Genomic DNA, 18,710 nt, shown 5'->3' with positions numbered 1-18,710 from the left:
ATTTGTGGCTTTCATTTTAAATAGGAAGGTACTTTAAACCAAGTGAAAAAACTTTGCTCTCCAACTCCTGCTAAACCCGAACCCAGCGCAGCTCGGGGGACGAGCCGTAGGAAACAACACGGATTTAACAACACACGGAAGTTTTAATAATAAAAATATAAAAAGAAATCGCTCCCGCTGGCCGGGCGCCGGATCCCACGGGGAAGGACGGCAGCGGGCCGGGAACCGGCGGCCCGCGGGCCCCCTCTAACGGCCCGACGGGGAACGCCCGCTGCCCCCGGCCGCTCCGTCCCGCCCCGCTCGGGCCAGCAGCATCGCCCCGGTGCCTCCCGGTGCCTCCCGGTGTCCCCGCGACCCCTCAGCCCTGCCCGGGCCGCCGCGGGGACCCCCGAGCCCCACAGGGCGGAACTACAACTCCCGGCATGCACCGGGCAGCGCCGCAGTTCCCAGCGCGTACCGGGACACGGGGAGAAACCGCGATCCCACAATGCATCGGGGCAATTCCATGTCAACTGCGGCGCGGGGGAGCCGTTGATAAACGGCCTTAAACGCCATTAAACGTCATTCAGTGTCATTAATCGCTTATTGAAGGTTTATTAAAGGTTTATTAGAGATTGAAAGCCTCAGGGGCGTGAAGGGGAGGGGGGGTTCTACGCCTTCACTTCCGGAGAAGCCCGCCCCGGTAGAACTACATCTCCCAGCATACTCCGGCGGCGCCCAGCATTTCCGTTTCCGGCCGCGGCGGGAGCGCCGCCGTGTCCCCGGAGGGACGGCGGGGCCCGGGCGGTGACACCGGCGGTGACACCGGGCAGGGCCGGGCCGGGCTGGGCTCAGCCACCGCCGCGCTCCCCGCGCCGCCCGGGCCGGGCCGCCGCTCCCCCGGGCCGGGCGGGGTCACCTTCATGGGCGGGCGGGAGCGCGCGGCGCTGCCCGGGGCCTGCTGAGGCGGCGGAGCGGCGGGAGCGGCAGCGATGTTCGTGCAGGAGGAGAAGATCTTCGCGGGGAAGGTGCTGAGGCTCCACGTGTGCACCATGGAGGGCGCCGAGTGGCTGGAGGAGGTGCCCGAGGACACCACGGTGGAGAAGCTCAAGGAGCGGTGCCTGAAGCACGTAAGGAGCGGGGAGCGGGACCGGGCTGAGGCACCGGGAGCGCCCGGAGCTCTGCGGGGCTGCAAATCATCAGGGGACGACCGGGCTTAACAGTCCGGGGGAAAGGAACACTGTGCCGTCAGGAAAACTGATTTTTTTTTCCAACGCCCTGTAAATGGCTTTAAAAAGGGTGTGAAAATCAGCCCAGGTGAGCAGGTGGCTTTGTGTCCTGGCTTCCCCCACGAATCGCCTGGAGCTGTTCCACGTGGGAATAAAGCCGCCTTTTGGAGAGTTCTGTGCGCTGGCAGAGGAGGATTTGGGCAGAGATCCCCTGGGAGTGCCTGGCTCCAGAGCTTGGGGTGTGTTTTGCAGCGGTGGCAGAGGTGCCCGCGCTGTGTGAGCTGGGCTCCAGCCTGGTTTGTTTCTGGACAAAGAAGGAGGGTGGGAAGTGAGGAGGACAGATTGCCGGCTCTGTTAAAATCCGAGCGCAGCCTCCCCGTGTGCTGGCACTGGGACAGCTGAGCTGGTTTTTTTGGGGGGGGGAGATCCAAGCTCTTCTGACGCTCTCCCCGTGCTTTAAACAAGGAGATCTCGCTGGAGGTGGCCAGGGGGTGACGGCGAGGAAGGGAGGAGGTGCCCGCAGGGCTCAGGCTGTGGCAGCAGGGCCGGGGGGCACAGGCAGCAGCAGGGCTGGTGCTCTCCGAGCCCCTGGAAGCTCGGCCGCGGTGGGTTTGCTCTCCTGACTGACAGCAGCAGCGTGAGCCGTGGCCAGGAGCCCGGGGCCAGCACAGCCTGGCCTGGCAGCTGCACTCCTGCCCTGCTGCCTTTCTTCCTGAGGGACGTGGAGCTGGCAAGAGCTGGAGCCTCAGCCCTTCCCTCTGGGGCACGATTCACTAAATCACATTTAGTGCTGGGGGGGGTTTGCCTTTAGAGCCTTGCAAAGAAATTTTTTTTTTTACATAAAACCTGTGCAACAGGAGAAAATCCTGTGATTTGTAACCACTTAACTCCTGTTTGAAGGGTTAAAAGTTTTATTTCCTGGTGCCCAGGAATCCTTCCAGTACCTGAAGGAAACAGGGAGAGAGGGATGGAGTTTTACAGGACCAGGAGGAATGGCCTCACACTGCCACAGAGCAGGTTTAGGCACAATTTGATAACTCAGGGTGATATTTGATTTCAATCTCTGCTGCTCTGTGCAAAAAATCCATCCTGGGGTGGATTTCCATAACCATAATGGATAATAAATAGTTTTATGGAGGGGGGAGATAGACCTGGAGAAATCATGGCTCCTGCTCATGGACCTTGAGATAATTTCTGCAGCCACCTCTTCCAGGAGACTGATGATTGTGTTCCTGAATGTCTCTGAAATTTGAAATCTTTCAGGAAGCAGAGGGAGATGTTTGTAACAGATTGCAGCTGGAGAAGTGGCCACTTTTCCCTCCATAACCTTCCAGTGCTGGCTGATCTCTGAAGTGCCACTCTTGATGTCTTTATCTCCCCCAAATTTGATGTTTTGGGCTCTTTAGTTAGGCAAAGAAATAAACCTCTCCCACTGGTTTTTCCCCTTACCTGTAACATTTGATTAAACAGATGGTTTAAACCACCCAAGTTTAATAGGAAGGAGTGTCAGGGCTAATTTCAAATGTTTCTGTTATTAAAAGCAAGCCAAAAAAAAAAAGCTTTTTTGTATTTTAAAACAAACAAAGCCTTGTGGTTTACCAGGATTCCAAGCTTTGCAAGAGGTGTTTGGCATCACCAGGGCTTAGGATTTCAGCAGTTGCTGTGACAAATGTTTGTCCCCTGCCAGGCAGAGCAGCCTGCTGGGAACTCCAAAATTAAAAAGCAAAGGTGAGAATGAGTAAAGGCACTGCTGGCCAGGTGTTTTTATCTATTTCCAGGGCATTTACAATGTGAAGATAAGCCAAGTGTTTCACTCAGCAGCCTCTTTGGTGTCTCTAGTGCCCATATCTGCCCTGTTATTCTCTGTTACTAAAGAGGTTGGAAGAACAGGAAATAAGAATTGGTGGCCACAGCACTTTAATTTTTTTTTTTTTTGCTTAAACTTTTACCTGATTAGTTTTATGATTAATTACTGCCCACTTTTACTATGTGATTGTCCCCACATATTTTTTAATATGTGCTGGGGGATATGGAAGTAGGTCTGTGTGTCCACCCCAAAAACACCTCCCAGCTGCCCTTTTCAGCTCCTCTTACCTCAGGATCTGTACAGGGAATATTCTGAGCTGGTTTGCAGAGATGTTCCACTGATGTCCCCAGGCATTTTGGGCACCTTATCAGATCCATTACAGGAGGAGCTCCCAGCTGCTAATGTGTTCTTTGGCCTTGGTTCAGCACTTCATGGGCTGGAGGCTCCCTGAGAAGATATTCTCACCTCAGTCTCACTGAGGCATCAGAAGCAAAGCCAGGTTCAGGTGAGAATCTGTGGAATCTGTGTTGGGAACAAGAGTGTTGTGTTGGACAAGCAGCAGGGAGCTGAGTTTTCCATCAGTTGCAGGCAGCAGGAAAGGTGGTGATGGAGTTCAAAGGCTCCTTTGCAGGAGGCTGGTGATGAACAGCACTAAATGCTCCACCAAAATTAGGATTTCCAGTGGGATTTCTGGGAATGGCTGTGCTGCACAAAAGGTGAACACTCTCTCCTGCAGACAGGGTGGAAGTGGCTTGGTAGAAACGTTTGGAAGTGTCATTAAAAGCTGTTTGCTGTGGGCAGAGCAGGCAAGGTCAGTGTGAAGTGTCCTGTTTTGTGGTGAGAACAGCAGCAGCGATTTCAGGTTGTTATTTCTAATTTTTGCCTTTCTGGAATTGCAAGCACTTTGCTTTCTTTTTTTGCACTCAAATAAATTGGAAGCCTCTAGATGCACTGATGGAATAATGCTCCTGAAATCTTTCACTGTGCATCTGTAGCCACTCTGGTGTGAGGAGGAGGCAGCTCAAGGCCTGTGTGAGCACTCTTTTCTAAGGATTTGAACTGATTTCCTGGTGAATTAATTGACATGCCATTTAGAATTGCAATAAAGGAATGAGCACAAAAAAAAAAAAAAAATTCCATTGTATTCTGATTATTTATGGTTGGGAGGAAGAGCTGTGAATGGAACTTTAGTTCAGCCCTTTCAGCAGGAACCCAGGTTAGGGCTCTAGCAGCCAAATCTCTTGATTTCAGCTTGAAACAGGGTGCAGAAACTGCCCAGCTTAAGGTCAGAGAAACCAAAATCACTGCTGGCAGTGCCCTGTTTACTCAGAGAGTAAATAATAATTATGAGGTGAAGCAGGCAGTCTGTCCTGTTTGGACACTCCAAATGAGGACACGCATCATTCCAGCCTTCCCTCCTGTAAAACACTGCTGCTCTTGGTAGATCTGCATTTTTACTTTGTGAAACCAGTTTCTGAGGGACCTCAGTGATCAGAATTAACGTAGCAGTGGGTCCTGGAGCAGCCTTGCTTTGCTCCAAATCTCCAGCACTTCCAGAGTTTAGTATGAGAGAGATGTCCTGAGAAAGCACAAATCCACCCACACAGGCACAAATCAAACCTCATTTTCTTTAATAAAATGCTTTATGTGCACTGACCTCTGGCTTAAGCTCTTGAGAAGCCAGGAAATGATGCAGAGTTTTGTATGTGGAGAATCCTGAGTGCCAGATGGTTCACAAGGAGCCCCATTTCTGCCCTCTGATCTGCAGTATTTATTGTCTCCTGCAGTGTCTTCCTGGGAGCTTGGAGGATCCCAAAACTGTGACACATCATAAGCTGATCCACGCTACTTCTGAGAAGGTGCTGACAGACACAAAAACAGTGTTGGAGGAGAACATTCAGGACAGAGGTGAGATTGTCTGGGTTTGAATTTTATCAGTCTGGAAGGAGGAGCTTGGGTTTCGTATGGCAAATTCCAAACGTTTTTAAGGTTTTCTCTCTGCTCTGGCATAGGAAGCTAAATAAATGGAACTAATACAAAATTCATCTCCAGGAGCAGTTGAATTTGAGGGATATCTTGCAGGAGCTGCTCTCCCAGACCCTCTAACCCGTGGCAGTGTCCTTCCCTCTCTCACAGATGTGTTGCTGCTGGTCAAGAAGCGCGCGCCGACGCTGCTCCCCAAGATGTCAGATGTGGTTGCAGAGGAGAAAGTGAGTCTGGAGCACTTTAAATTAACTGCTTTATTGATGATGTGTGGAGGGATTACTGTGATGTACTCTCCTTGTAGAGGCAGATGCTGCCAGTTAAATTCTACAGGAACTGCTTCTTATTTCTTCCAAACTGAGAGGAAGTTGATGTTGCATTTTTAACTGTCGTTCTGAGAACATTTGCCTTAAAATCAGACATACAGATACACTCTGTTAAAGTGTTACAGATTTGATCTTTGAACAAATGTCTAATAGCTAAAATGCAGTTCAACAAGTGCCTCAGTTTGTTAGAAAACCCAAATAAATATGTTGGCTTGCTGTCAAGTTGTCTTCTTCCTTTAGCTCTGTGTGGCTTGTCACCTCTGACCAGCCTCTGGAGCTGGAATGTTGCCCTTCTCTGTTTTATTTTGTTTTATTGGAATTATTCCTGAGGGTCAAGATGGTGTTGATGTATCACATAAACTCAGAGGCCTCCAAGTTCTCTGGGACACATCACTGTCCCTCTTTGTGCTGGAATTTCCCTGCATGTTGAGCTGTAAGGACTGAGAGTGGGGCAGCCCAACAGGCCCAGCTGAGCTCTGCAATTGCAGGATGACACTGGCATGTTAGTCCATGGCATTACAAGTGACAGAGCACTGCTTGGTGTCTTGGGGAGGAACATGAAACTCTGTGCTGTGGCTAATGGGTTGTGAAACCTGCTCCTGTTCCCTTCCCTGCAGAGGAAGCAGGAGCAGAAGGCTCCTGACAAGGATGCCATCCTCAAAGCCACTGCCAACCTGCCCGCCCGCAGCGTGGACCGCAGCGTGAGCCACCACAACATGAGGGATGTAAGTACTGCATCTGTTTGAACTCACACACCCACAGCCAAACAGGCTGGTTTCTATTTATTTATTAATTTTTTTTTTTTTTTTGAATATAGTTCTCTTCTTTCTATAAGAGAAATTTGGATGTCTGTAATGTGTATTAAATAGCTTAAGGTTTAGACACATGGTAATAAAATGCCATCCTAAATTATGATTTTAAATGTTCTGTTTGTGCTTGGGAAAAGCCTCAGAGAATATTCAAGATCTGGAAAATATGAAGTTATGGGGTTTTATTTCTTCAGTCTTAAATAATTCAGGCGTTTCCTGTGGTTTATTTCCCTTCCTTGACCACTGCCCATGGGGTGTGGTAGAAATAAAAGGACCTTTCTGCCCAGGAGCTTTTGCTTCCATGTAACACTTCACAGGAAGGTCCCAGACCTCCTGAGAGACTAAACAATGAAAATAAAGCCCTAATGAAGCAACTTTGTGTACAGAGGGCCAGGCTGCTGCTGTGTTACTAACAATAGATACATTAAGATTCACTGATGGCTGGTAACTTCCTGTCTAAATGCTTTGACAGTTTCCTTTCTTGCAGTTCCAGACAGAGCTCCGGAAGATTTTAGTGTCTCTCATAGAAGTCGCACAGAAATTGCTAGCACTGAACCCTGATGCAGTTGAACTGTTTAAGAAGGCAAATGGTATGAACATATCTTTAGAGTTGTTGGTTCAATACTGGGAATTTGGTTTTGGAGCATAGGAATGGGCTCAGAGTGAAGTTCAAACACTGAAGTGGCAGCAAAGCTGCTGAAAACTTTGTGGCAAAAGTTTCACCTTGTGGATAAAAATCATGGATATAAAAAGTCCCTTTGGGATGGGTGAGAAGTTCCATTTAAAAAGTGTTAGTTAGGATGGTAAAGAACAGTTGAAAATTGACAAGGATGTAGTGAAATGAGGAGAAATGTTGATGGGGTTGGCAGGAAATGTTCATCCTTGAGATCTGCTACAGCCAGATCCAACTTAATTTCTAGAGAAATGCTTAATGGTCTTCAGTGAGTCTCATATATTTAATTGTGTGGAAATCCCGTGGTCATGTGGGAGTTAGTGGCCTTTTGTTTGATATCTTGAACACATCTGGACAAAGTCTTTGTCCTGGAAGAATCACTCTGAGCCGGGGCGAGCTGAGTGCAGCGAATTACATGATGAGGTAGCAAACTGGGGGCCGAAACAAAAGAAGGGATGGGAGAGAGAATGGGACTTGAACTTAACACATGCCTTTCCATTGACACAGGGGTTTATGTGAGGCTGGAATGAATCTGAGCTCTGTTTTGTTTGTGTGTGTGCAGCCATGCTGGATGAGGACGAGGAGGACAGGGTGGACGAGATCGCGCTGCGCCAGCTCACCGAGATGGGCTTCCCGGAGAGCAGAGCTGTCAAAGCCCTCCGCCTGAACCAGTGAGTGTGCAGCACTGCCTGGCACTTTAACACAGGTCTACTTTCACACACATTTGCATCTTTTTTGTCTCCTTATGTGGGTCACCTCAGTGGAGGTTGGAGAAAGCCTTAACTCCAAGAAGTGCTGCCTCAGGCACAGCGCAGGTGGCACAGGAAGGGGGATCGGGGCTGGATGTGCTCTGCAAGCTCTGTGGCTCACAGGGCTGCCAGGCTGGCACTGTTTCCAAGTATCATACTCACATTTTCTTCAGCTTTCAAAGTCAGATTGTACAGAGGAAAGGGCAAACTTAGCCCGTCCACACTGGCCTTTCAGCTGTAGAAATATGCTTTGTGCTGATCTTTAAAAAATTCCAAGAATATTGTGAAGTCCAGAGAGCAGCTGCAGTAAAATAGGAGGTCATGTAGTTCTTCTCATGCCCCAAGATCAGCCAGCTGTACTGCTCACTCCTCAGAGGGGTTTGTTAGGCCATTCTTGAAAAATTTTGGTGATAGAGTCCACAACATATTCCAGTCACACTTTTCCAGTATCTCAGGAAGACTTTTTCCCCTGCTGTCCTGCAGCTTTCATGTTGTAACAGAAAAGCCAAATAGACAAAGACTTTCCCTTCCATGAATGTGCAATAATTCCTGTGTGTCAAATGGAATGATACATTCCTTGCACTATTGTTATCTTGGCTTTTTCCTTTCTACCTGTTGGGGAGAGGTGTTTGGGAGCTCTGAGGATCCCCTAGCTGGAGCAGTTACACTGCACAGCAAGTGATGGTCTCACACCATGGTGTTCTACTCCCTCTCCCTGAGGAACAGAGCCCTTGGCACCTGAGATGTGGCTCCAGTGCAAATTTGGAATGTGCTTTGTTGGCAGTTCTTCTTTGGGAAACAAAGCAGATGCTGCAGAGAGTGAGGTGACTCCCTCAGAAATGCCTTTCAAAATCTGGGCTGCAGGTCCAAGCTGGACTTGGAGCCTCTCTTTTCCTGAATTCGGAGACAATTGTGGTGGATGCTCAGAGAACTGAGGTGTTCTGAGATCTGCTCCAAAACTTCCTTTATGAGTTTTCAGGTCCTAATTAACCTGCAGGTGCATCCAGCATGGGAGTAAATGGATGCACGTGGAGCGTGGCTGTCACATCCGGAGCGTTCCTCAGCGCTGTTCCCGTGTGTTTTCCAGCATGTCCGTCACCCAGGCCATGGAGTGGTTGATAGAACACGCTGATGACCCTTCTGTGGATGCTCCTCTGCCAGGTTCTGCTCCTGCAGAAGCCCCAGCTGAAGGTGCTGCCTCCTCTGCTGAGGCAGCTGCGGGTCCCAGCTCGGAGGAGGGCGGGGAGGAGGCCAAGGATGAGCTGACTGAAATCTTCAAGAAGATCCGGAGGAAAAGAGAGTTTCGTCCAGACCCACGGGTGGGTGCTGCTTATCCCCTGTGGGACTTGTGGGACTGGGAGGGATTTCATGGGCACCATAAACTCCCAATGTTTAGTTCATAAATGAAATGGGCCCTCTGGGTAGATGGGTGTTGTGCTGGCTTGGCAGTACTTCAGTGGAGGTGTGCAGGGAATGTTTAAATTCAGGGATTTTACCTCAGGAATGCATTACTGTCTGGGATAGCAGGATCTACATGAAAGGCACTGTTACTTCTGCACCTGGAAACTCTCTGAGGGGACTGACATGAGCTCCAGACCCCTGGCATTGCTGTTTTCACTGCAGCCTGGGAAGGAAGAGTGGCAGGACAGGAGTAGATCCTTTGGCTGTAGAAAAGGCTGGATGGAGCTCAGGAAACCCTGGACTAGTGCAAAGTGTCCCTGCTCCTGGCAGGGAGCTGGGGCTGGATGATCTCTAAGGTCCCTTCCAACCCAAACCATTCCATGATTCTGTGGAAAGGACAGAAGAACATTATTGGTTTAGGGAACAAGGCAAAGTACCACCAGCAGGTTGAAGTCTTGCAGCAAGGACAGAAGTTTCCCTTTCTTCAGAACACAGCATTACCCACAGTGGGAATGTGTTGTTCTCCCACTGGGGACACACCAGGAGGGGCTCTGTGACATCTGGCACCTTGGGTTTACAGCTGGCTGCTCTGACATTTGGGTTAAGAGCTGCAAATGTGTTTGATGGCCTGGGTGCAATTTCTAAACAATGAAACATTCTGGTACCATTGTCTGTGTATGTTTGTCTGAACACATCACACTCACCAGCATGATAATCTGGGAAGTGAAATTAAATGGGGTGAATAGAACCACAAATGCACATCAAGGCTGATCTGTCAGTCAGATGTGAACAAGAGCTTTGTGACAGAAGAGGATTTCCAAAATGAGGGATTTTTCCTCATTTTCCTTCTCTTTTCTACCCCAGGTATACTTGCTCTTTGCCTTGCATTCAGCTTCCAGTGTTGAGGGTAGGAACTACCTACACTCCTAAGGTTTTTTTGTTCTTCCATAATAACGACACTTTTGATATAGAATATTTGAAAACATTGTTCATAAAACTACTGAGTGTTCTGCATGTGGAAATAATGAGGGGGTTTTACCTCACATAAAGCTGTGCACAGAAGGTGAAGGGATACAATTGCTCTCATTTCTGATCTAAATGTAAGATTTATTAAACTGTGGGGTTCTGCTCTAGGCTGTCATTGCCCTGATGGAGATGGGATTTGATGAAAAGGAAGTGGTGGATGCACTCAGAGTGAACAACAACCAGCAAAATGCAGCTGTGAGTACAACATCCTTGCTGCTCCTTCCTGCTCCAAGGGTCTGTCCCACTGATGCTTCTCATCCTTGGACTGGATCGTGTTTTGATCTGTCAGAAAGTCAACTCCTACTGGAGATTGAGGAGCACAAATTCTGTGCCTCCTTGAAATTGGATGCACAGCTGGAATGACTGCAGAGGCTTTGGGCTCCTCAGAGGAGCTCATGGTTTGTGGGGCTGGGTTTTCAAAAAGCTTTTGAGAAACTCCCTCACCTCAGTCTGCAAAAGAGATTGTGCTGCCATGAGAAAGGAGAAGGTATTCCCAAGAATAACTGGTTTAGGACAGGAATAAATGATTCAAGCCATGCAGTGTGTAAATTACCATTTGGCAGCAATGCTTCCACAGTTTCTGGAATCAGAAAACAGGAAGTTTTTCCAAGATTGATTAGTACCCTGCTATATATTAAGGAAAATTTTATGGACACAGCTGACAGCCAGGAAAGCCTCTCTTCAGTATCCAGTGCTGGCTACTGTTGGAGAGAGGATATTGTGTTGGATGGTACAAATGAACGTGTGAAAAAAAATGTACAGCTCAGGCTTTAACTGGGAGAGGGAAAAGTATTTTTAAAATGCCACAATAGCAAAACTTTAGAGTAGAGACACTTTGGTTCTAATGAAATCTGATGTGCCTGCTGATTTCTTTCAGTGTGAGTGGCTGCTGGGAGACAGAAAACCTTCTCCAGAGGACTTAGATAAGGGCATTGACACCAACAGCCCTCTCTTCCAAGCCATCTTAGAAAACCCAGTGGTACAATTAGGGCTCACCAACCCTAAAACTCTACTAGGTAAGTCCTGTGTGGGCTCCTTTGCCAGGAAATCCAAGCAGAGATGATGATGACAGCCCCCTCTGGGGGATAGGGGCAGCTCTGGAGCCTGTTCCTCACTTGCATGAGCTCTGCTGTTTGTTTGCTTCATCCTGAACCCAGAGCAGGCCTTGGGGCTGTCCCAGAAATGGTTGTAATTCCACAGGATTACACTTGCTGCACTCAGAACTTTAATAGCTGCTGGCTGCAATGCTTTTGTGGATTTAGGAGACCTTTTGTGTGCTCCCTTTGGCCACGAGGGGAAAAATCAGGAATGTCTGTCTAGAACTCTGATTATTTCACAGAAAAAACAAGGCTGTCTCTAGCTGTGCAGCTCCCTGATCACTGAGACAGAAGGGAACTTGTGGAAAAATATCCAAACAAGAAGGTTGAGCTAAGGCTTTGCCTATCAAAATGGGGATAAAATGGGAAAACGTCCTTCCCCTTGCTTGAGTTTGAGCTCTGTGATAAAATCTGTGTGCTCAGGGTCAGGCTGTGGGCAGTGTGTGCCCAGCTGAGGAGCCTGACAGAGCCTCAAATCCCTGAGGAATTGCTCTTTTTGACAGCACAGAACAATGACTGGCTCTGCCATGTAGATATAAAAAGTTTTGCATTTAATCTTTAACTTCAAAACTTATTTGAAGCAATGCTTTTAAATAAAGGCTGTGTGCACAGCTCATTCAAGAGAGCCTTTAAAATACTCCTTTAAATGTAATCAGGAGAGTTTGCAAGCCTTTAAATAATTCAAGAGCAGAACCTTCCCACTCTTGATTTCTGAACAAATGGTCTCTTCATTTCCAACAGGGGTTCCACACTGCAGCTCAGAATATAAATAGAAAATGAAATGCCATTATAGGAGCTCGTGGAGCTTGGATGAACATCAGAGAATGTATTCCTGATGATACATCTGCAAATTGCTTATGTCACAGGTTTTAATAAGGAGGGTTTGCATTTAATGAGTTCCTTACAGGATATCGATAAATCTTTAGTTTTAAGCTTGTGAGTCTGTGTAAAAGAAAATAGTTCAAGTGCTGAAAGGCGAGATCTGGATTTTATTTTGGGCTTTCCTGGAGGCAAGTTGCATGACCTTGAGGAAGGTATTAATGAGGAGCTTTTCAGAGGTGCTGGGCACTTGCAGCTCCCACTAATGGCACTTGAGCTTTGTGCACTGACACTCCTGGGAAAATTAACCCTGACCTTGGGCCAGGCTCTTACAACACTGACATTTTGGTGACTGTGCAGCTGCTTTTTTTTGTCCCATTCTGTGATTACTGGCTCCACATGTCCAGGAGCCCAGCTCAGTGGCTGTCAAAGGGCTTAAATCTGTGCCTGGCCCATTCCTCTGCCAGATTGGCAGCTCAGCTCTTGCAGTGGCTGTCTGGTTCCTTCAGCATGAGTAGAAGAGTCAAAACTAGAAACAGTACAAGAAAACAGCAGAAAGGCAAACAAACAGCAAAGCTTATTGTAAAGACAGATTTGTTAAATATTTGGATCACTTAGCACAGGGAACAGGCAAGGGATGACTGTGCTTTCCATGAACTATCTTGCTTAACTACCAGGGAGGAAAAGGATATTGGTGCAAGAAATCCAGGCTGGGATGTGGAAAAAGCTTTGGTCAGAGGAGTGGAGCTCCAGGAGAGTGTTCAGGAAGGGATAAATTTCATGGCATGATCCTGGACACCGAGACCTGGACACATTTGTTAAGGCTTTACCTTTTCAACCTCGTGTCCTTGAGATTTTGTGGGCTGGCCTGTAATCCAGGCTGAGTATTTAATCACTGTCTGCAGTGAATTTAGTGCTGAGAAGGGAGGAAAGCACAAATCCTGCAGCATCATCCCAGGCTGTGGACCCTCGGGAATGCACGATGTGTATCCCCACCATTTCTGGGCACTGCCTCCAAGCTGTGGCTGTTTCTCAGTGCCCTGCTGTTGAAACCTCCCAAACATTGCAGGACTAACTGTTGCAATCCCTGTTTCTTGGCAGCCTTCGAGGATATGCTTGAAAACCCCTTGAACAGCACTCAGTGGATGAACGATCCCGAAACGGGGCCGGTGATGTTACAGATCTCCCGAATCTTCCAGACACTGAATCGCACGTAGAGGGAGCTGCCAGTGCACTGTGCCACTTCCCCCTGCCCCTCACTCCCCCTCCACCTCCACGGGAGGCTGCCTGGATGGCTGGGAAGGGGTGGATGGAAGGGAGGGAAAGGGGGAGATCCTGGCTGGAGGGGTCTCTCGCACGAGAGCTTTCGTAGTTACGGCCAACAGGAGTGAGTTGCCTTGTGGATTTAGTGTTAGTGGAAGAGGTTTGAGGGTTTGTTTATGTTTTCAGGTATTAGGTTTAAAATAAAGTATATATATTAAAAAAAAAAAATAGGAAAAAGGTTTTATGAAAACACTTAAGAATCTGATTGTTGGAAAGAAATACTGCTCGTTCAAAAGGCCTGTGACAGTTTTCTGGCCAGTTTTGCTAGGATCTGGCTGGTGTTTACAAAAGGTCACTGACCACTAGCATAGGATATTAATCATCTCCATACAGTATTAATTTATAGCTCTTATCAAATTGCAAACCTGCTTTTTACAAAAAAAAAAAATTGATTCTTAGGAAATGTTTTTTAAGAGCCCAGATCTTGGGAGAGCAAGCGCATTTCTATCCAAGCTCGTTTATCTGGCATTCTAATTTAAGCAGAATCATTCAGAGATGGAATTCTAATAAATAGCATTACTTTTTCCTATTTATTTGCTGCGTTAGTGTTGTTGCAGTCCCACTGGGGTTGTACTTACAGGAGGTTTCTGTCAGGTGCCATAAAGGTGCAGGATCTCTTTCACCACAGAATTCACCACATCAACACTTGGATTCCCAAGTGGCTGCAATTCCTAAGCTCACACTATGCCATATCCCATTGCAAGGAGGGATATGTTCACACAGTGGTTTTTTTTTTTTTTTTCCCATTTTTATGTGCACAGTTTTGGCAAGGGGCTTGTGGGGGTTTTATTCTGTTTACAAAAAAAAGAAAAAAAAAAAAAAAAAGCAGCTGAATTGCATGGGGGAGTTGCTGGTGGTCTGTAAAGCAGCAGAACCACACAGGTTTTTATCTTGTTTAAGGTATTTAAAGCACGCTTGAAATTGCTATCTTTGAGTTAGAAGTGGGTTTTTCTTTATACTTATTTTTACCATGGTCATACCAAGAATGTCAGGCTGGGTCTTTCCTAATTTGCCAGAAGACTGACTTGAGATTTCAGAGAGGAATTCTGAGCTATTAAGAACAGAACTCACTGTGAATATCCAGCTGGTGTTTATGACTGGGCTCTGCAGGTGTTACTTTTTTAGCATTCTGCTAAAAAAAAAAGGGGTTTATTTTCAACTTAGTGAAAGATGATTGACATCTGTCATCATCCCTGCCATGCCTTGTGCTTCACAGCCCTGCAGGAAAGGCAGAAGAGGCAAATCTTACAGAGAAACCAGGTGGAGACCCTGTGCTTGAACAGCACAAAAGTGTCCTGTCAGACAGGGAGATCCTGAGCAGCTCTGCAAGTCACCTCCGAGGTGTGGGAGGGGTTTGTGTGCAGTTGGGGTTTTTTTAAACAAAAATGCAGCAAGATGCAACCCGAAACCCTACAACAAGTTTTGGCCTGAACTTGGCATCTCCTCTGTGCTGTTATGCAGCTGAGGCACTGAAGTTGCCAATTTCTCATAATTAATATGAAGGGTGGGGAAATCAAAACAGCCTGAGATTTTATCTTGTCTTACTATCCCAGGATTCTTTTATTTATTTTTTTTTTAATTTTGTAATTTCATATTAAGCTTTACAGTTGATGACTGCTGAAATATTTACTTCTACATTTAGAAATTCCAAGCTTTATAGAGATGTTTCTTCTGTTCAAATTGGACAGTAAAACCATTTTTGTGGGCTCTTGCTAAGAATAGACTGACAACATTACATGAAATTATAACCTTGAACTGGAGCCTGATCCTGCACCCCAGTGAGCTCAGCACAGCTACTCATGAGTTGCTGTGACTGAATATTGTGGTCTTATGAAAGGTTTTGATTATTTAATGCTTTTTTTTTTTGCTTACTCCTGAAGCTTTTTGCCTGTAACAATACCAGAAGACTCTTTACTTGAAGCTCTTAATGTTAGAGAGAAATGTCCTTCTCTACAGTCAGGATTGTGGTTAATATTCCTTTCAATGAGTGTTTTTAGAAGGCAAAGTTGGAAAAAACTACCCTGTAGTTTGGTGAGAGGTTTTTTGGCTTCTGAATGGATAAGGAGAGGTTCAGACTTAGCAAACAGATCCTTTGGTGCAGTTGTGGCCCTTGAAGAATGTAAAATTCCCAGCTTGGGAAATGCTGGGTTGGATTTCAGGAGTCCATGGTTGGACTGTGGAGCTCAGAGGGATAAAAGTGCTCAGAGCTGCCTCCCTTGGAATGCCAGCACCCCTCAGTGCCACTGAGCTGGTTATAAAGTGTGGGGAAGAGCATCAGTAAAACAGATTATCCTATGGGATAGAAGGTGAGAATGCACAGGTTCAGCAGCAGCAGCTGGGAGACTGCAGGGATAAAGGAATTCTGCATTTTAGGGTGCTGGGAGGCTTGAGAAGATGTGGTTATTTCTGGATTTTGTTATTCCAGAGCTCAACACTTCCACAGCTGAGGTGTTGTTTGGGATGGCTTTAACAGAGCCCTGCTTGGCTTGTGAGAACTGAAGTTTGCAGTGGCCAAAAGCTGAAGGAGACCAGAATTTAGGAGGTGTGGTGTTTGCAGCAAGGCACAGGAGTTGATTCAAACCCAGCAAAAACTCCCCTGAGGCTGAAGGGATTGATCAAGACATCAGTGGTGCTGGGGTGTGAATTACACCAGGGGCTGTGTCCCATCACCCCAGGGCTGGGATTGCTGCTTCATCCCAGAAAATGCAGAGGGGAGTTGAGTCCACTGTGCTTGGAAAGGCACAGATTGGCCCAGTTTTTAGAAAACCTGCAGAAGCTGAGGTGTCACCACTCTGGAGCTGGAACGTGCAGCCATGGGGCACAAGGAATGTGTGTGGCTTTGCCTGGTGAGGAATTGTGCTGTCCTTGTGTGCAGGGTGTCTGAGGGCCAGTGAGAGAGCCCTGAACACACAGGAAAGATTTTTGTTAAATAAAACCAGCAGGTTTTGTGAGGAGGAACTGCTCCCAGCAGTGAGGATTTACAGGCTCAGGTCCTGTGCTTGCACCTTGGGTGTTCAAGTACAAACTAGCACGGGCATGTCAGAGTTAATTTTCTCTTAACATGGTCAAGGGAATATTTGGAAGCCTGTGAGATGGAGCAGGAAAGGGATGGGTGGTGGGTGACTAATAGTGTGATTCTTACAGTTCCTGCTCTTTGCCCCACTGGTAGCCAGACAATCTTGTACCTTTTGATGTTGCAGGCCTCTTGCAAGTAGCCAGCTATTTATTGAAATATATCTAACTTATAATTGTGTCATCAAAACACTGATATTTTTAATGGCAATGTACAATGTGGAAGTTTGTTCTCAGGGCTTCGTATTTATACTCTCTTTTTAGGGGGATGCATTTGAAGGGATGTGTTTGGAAAATAGGCCAGTGGCTACTTTACAGCTTGGACCTTGATTGTCCTGACCTGCGAGCCCGAGCTAGTGTAACTCTCCTGCTGAACCTCTCTCCCTGCTCCAGCCCAAAGAATCTGCCATTCCTCCTCTCCTGGTGAGCAGGGCCATGAGTCTTCCTTTAGGATTGCTGCATCCCTCCACGGGAATGGTCACACGGGATCGCCCCGCTGGGCTTGGCACCATTTCAAGGACGTTTGTGTTCTCCATGCAGCTGCAAAATTGACTTGCTCAGTTCCCAAAGCAGCCATCAGGGCATTCCTCCTCTGGGAAGGTGTGAGGTTCTCTCCTGCACGAGTTCCAAGGCCTCCAGCTCCTGGCTGCTTCTTGGCAGCTCCTGTCACAGACCTGACCCAAGGCTTGACCCCTCTTCCCCTTCCTTTCCTCCTCTCCTGGAACCAAACTTGCATTTCAGAGGTTGATTTTCATATCCAAGCAATTCTTTAGTGGTTATTGAAATCCTTTTTAGTTAGGACTGTTACAATTACTTTTTTTAGGCGTTCACACCAAAACAAGCATCGCACCAAACGAATGTATAGTGACACTGTCAGCAAGCATTGCCTGTGGAAGGGGCACAGGTTACAGTGAGCTCTGCTCCTGTGGCAGTTTTCCCAAAGGCTTGTGCACAGGATAGCCAATGTTTCATCCAAAGGAACCATCCTGGTTTTCTACTTTTAATAATAAATGCCATTTTTATTCACCAACAGAACAGCGGCACTTCCAACTGGTATTTCCATCCCACTGAGAGTCCTGGAGCTTTGGGGCTGGAGATCCTGCCTGGATCCCCCTCTCTGGGACAGCTCCTACTTGGAAGGATGTGTGCTGGCTGTGGCAGGGCAGTGGGGGCAATCCCACCTCCCTGCACGGGGTGTTAGGTCCACATGAATGTTCTCACGGTGGTTCTCTCCTCCATCCCCACATCCAGTGTAGCAAAAGGGTTTTTTTAAGCACCTCTTGCCCTAGATTTGAAGATCTTCAATGCAGATCCTGTTTGCAGCATGTGAACTTCAGTAAATGTAAATGCATTAAATTCTTACTGAATTTGGGTATAGTTTTATATCATGCTCTGGGGAGAGGGAGGAAATTGGATCACGTTTTAAACGAAGCCCCACAAACCCAAGTGTCTCTGTTGCAGCAGGTAACAGAGGCCTGTAGAGATTTTTAATTTGCATATTTTTATCATGGCTTAATGAACTGTACACGAATGTGATTTGCTACCCAGCACTTCCCACGAGGCAGCACCAGTAAAATTACATTGCAAGGTACTGACTTCACATTTTCTCATTTCACCTGTGTATACAGCAATTAGGTACCGCATAGGATAACTTTGATCTGGCTCTGATGCCGGTGTGTGGCATGCACAGCTCTTCCTAAGGTGTGACATTACTTTTCTGAAGCTTAAACTAGGGCAGACGTCCCTGAGCCTGTGGAATTCGGGATTCATTCTGGCCAGGCTCGCGTGGGTCGCTGACCTCTCCCTGAGCAGGAAAACCAGCAGGATTTGCTCCCTGCAGAAATCCTCCAGGCCAAAAGCAAGGAATGCTGCTAAATTGTGAACATTTTAAGCAGTTGCTGTTCTGAAATATATTCCTGGAAGTCAGGGAGGTGTTGGCAAAGCCAGACCTGTTCAGCCCAGAATTGCTTTGTGTGGAGACGTGGAACCCACGGCCGGGGCTGGAATGAATGCTGAGGCTTTAAACCTGCTCACACATAACCCCAGACACTGATGTTGTGTGTGCTGTACATTTATAATATATCTTCAAAATAAAGTTTTTTGATTTATTACCAAGTGTTCGGAACCATCATTTGCAGGAGCAGCAAAGGTTTATGGATCCAGGTTGTTCAGCGTTCCCTGTACCTGCAGCTTGCTGAAATTGTTTCTCAGAAAGTGGGGGGTGAGAGCTGGTCATACAGAGTTTGTGCAGGAAATCCTGGTTCAGCAGCTGTTCCTACACCTGGAAGGTATTTCTCTATTTTTCAAGAAAAGTTGCACTTGGGGAGATTGATTGCAAGGGCTTTGTGAAACACGATCTGGTGATCCCCTGGGATGTTGCGATGCCACTGAGGATGGATTTATCTTGACAGTTGTTG

At 47.1% G+C, this 18,710-nt stretch overlaps 1 protein-coding gene across 2 annotated transcripts; it reads left to right on the top strand.

Moving 5' to 3' along the window:
- Window positions 1–866: 866 nt before the first annotated feature.
- Window positions 867–18,404, top strand: UBAC1 (UBA domain containing 1). Of its 2 annotated transcripts, none has more exons than XM_053996414.1 (11): window positions 867–1,109; window positions 4,803–4,923; window positions 5,152–5,225; window positions 5,942–6,049; window positions 6,606–6,723; window positions 7,369–7,477; window positions 8,643–8,874; window positions 10,091–10,177; window positions 10,860–10,998; window positions 13,000–13,943; window positions 16,558–18,404. In XM_053996414.1, the coding sequence occupies exons 1-10, from the start codon at window positions 972–974 to the stop codon at window positions 13,113–13,115; spliced, it is 1,242 nt and encodes a 413-aa protein (XP_053852389.1). In that variant the 5' UTR covers window positions 867–971; the 3' UTR covers window positions 13,116–13,943; window positions 16,558–18,404. The 2 variants fall into 2 exon arrangements, with proteins under 2 accessions (XP_053852389.1, XP_053852390.1); XM_053996415.1 differs by having other exon boundaries at window positions 872–1,109; window positions 6,621–6,723.
- Window positions 18,405–18,710: the final 306 nt, after the last annotated feature.

This window comes from Vidua macroura, chromosome 21 (genome assembly GCF_024509145.1).
Source record: "Vidua macroura isolate BioBank_ID:100142 chromosome 21, ASM2450914v1, whole genome shotgun sequence".
In the NCBI taxonomy this organism is placed as follows: domain Eukaryota; kingdom Metazoa; phylum Chordata; class Aves; order Passeriformes; family Viduidae; genus Vidua; species Vidua macroura.
The sequence above is the reverse complement of the archived record's forward strand: the minus strand, read 5'-3'. Positions and strand labels throughout refer to the sequence as shown.

Bases quoted from the DNA above. Each gene is read 5' to 3' on its own strand.
- UBAC1 (XM_053996414.1), top strand. From the start codon at position 972: ATGTTCGTGCAGGAGGAGAAGATCTTCGCGGGGAAGGTGCTGAGGCTC. The intron at 4,924-5,151 runs GTGAGATTGTCT...CCTCTCTCACAG, and splicing joins GGAGAACATTCAGGACAGAG to ATGTGTTGCTGCTGGTCAAG. The intron at 7,478-8,642 runs GTGAGTGTGCAG...TGTGTTTTCCAG, and splicing joins AAAGCCCTCCGCCTGAACCA to CATGTCCGTCACCCAGGCCA.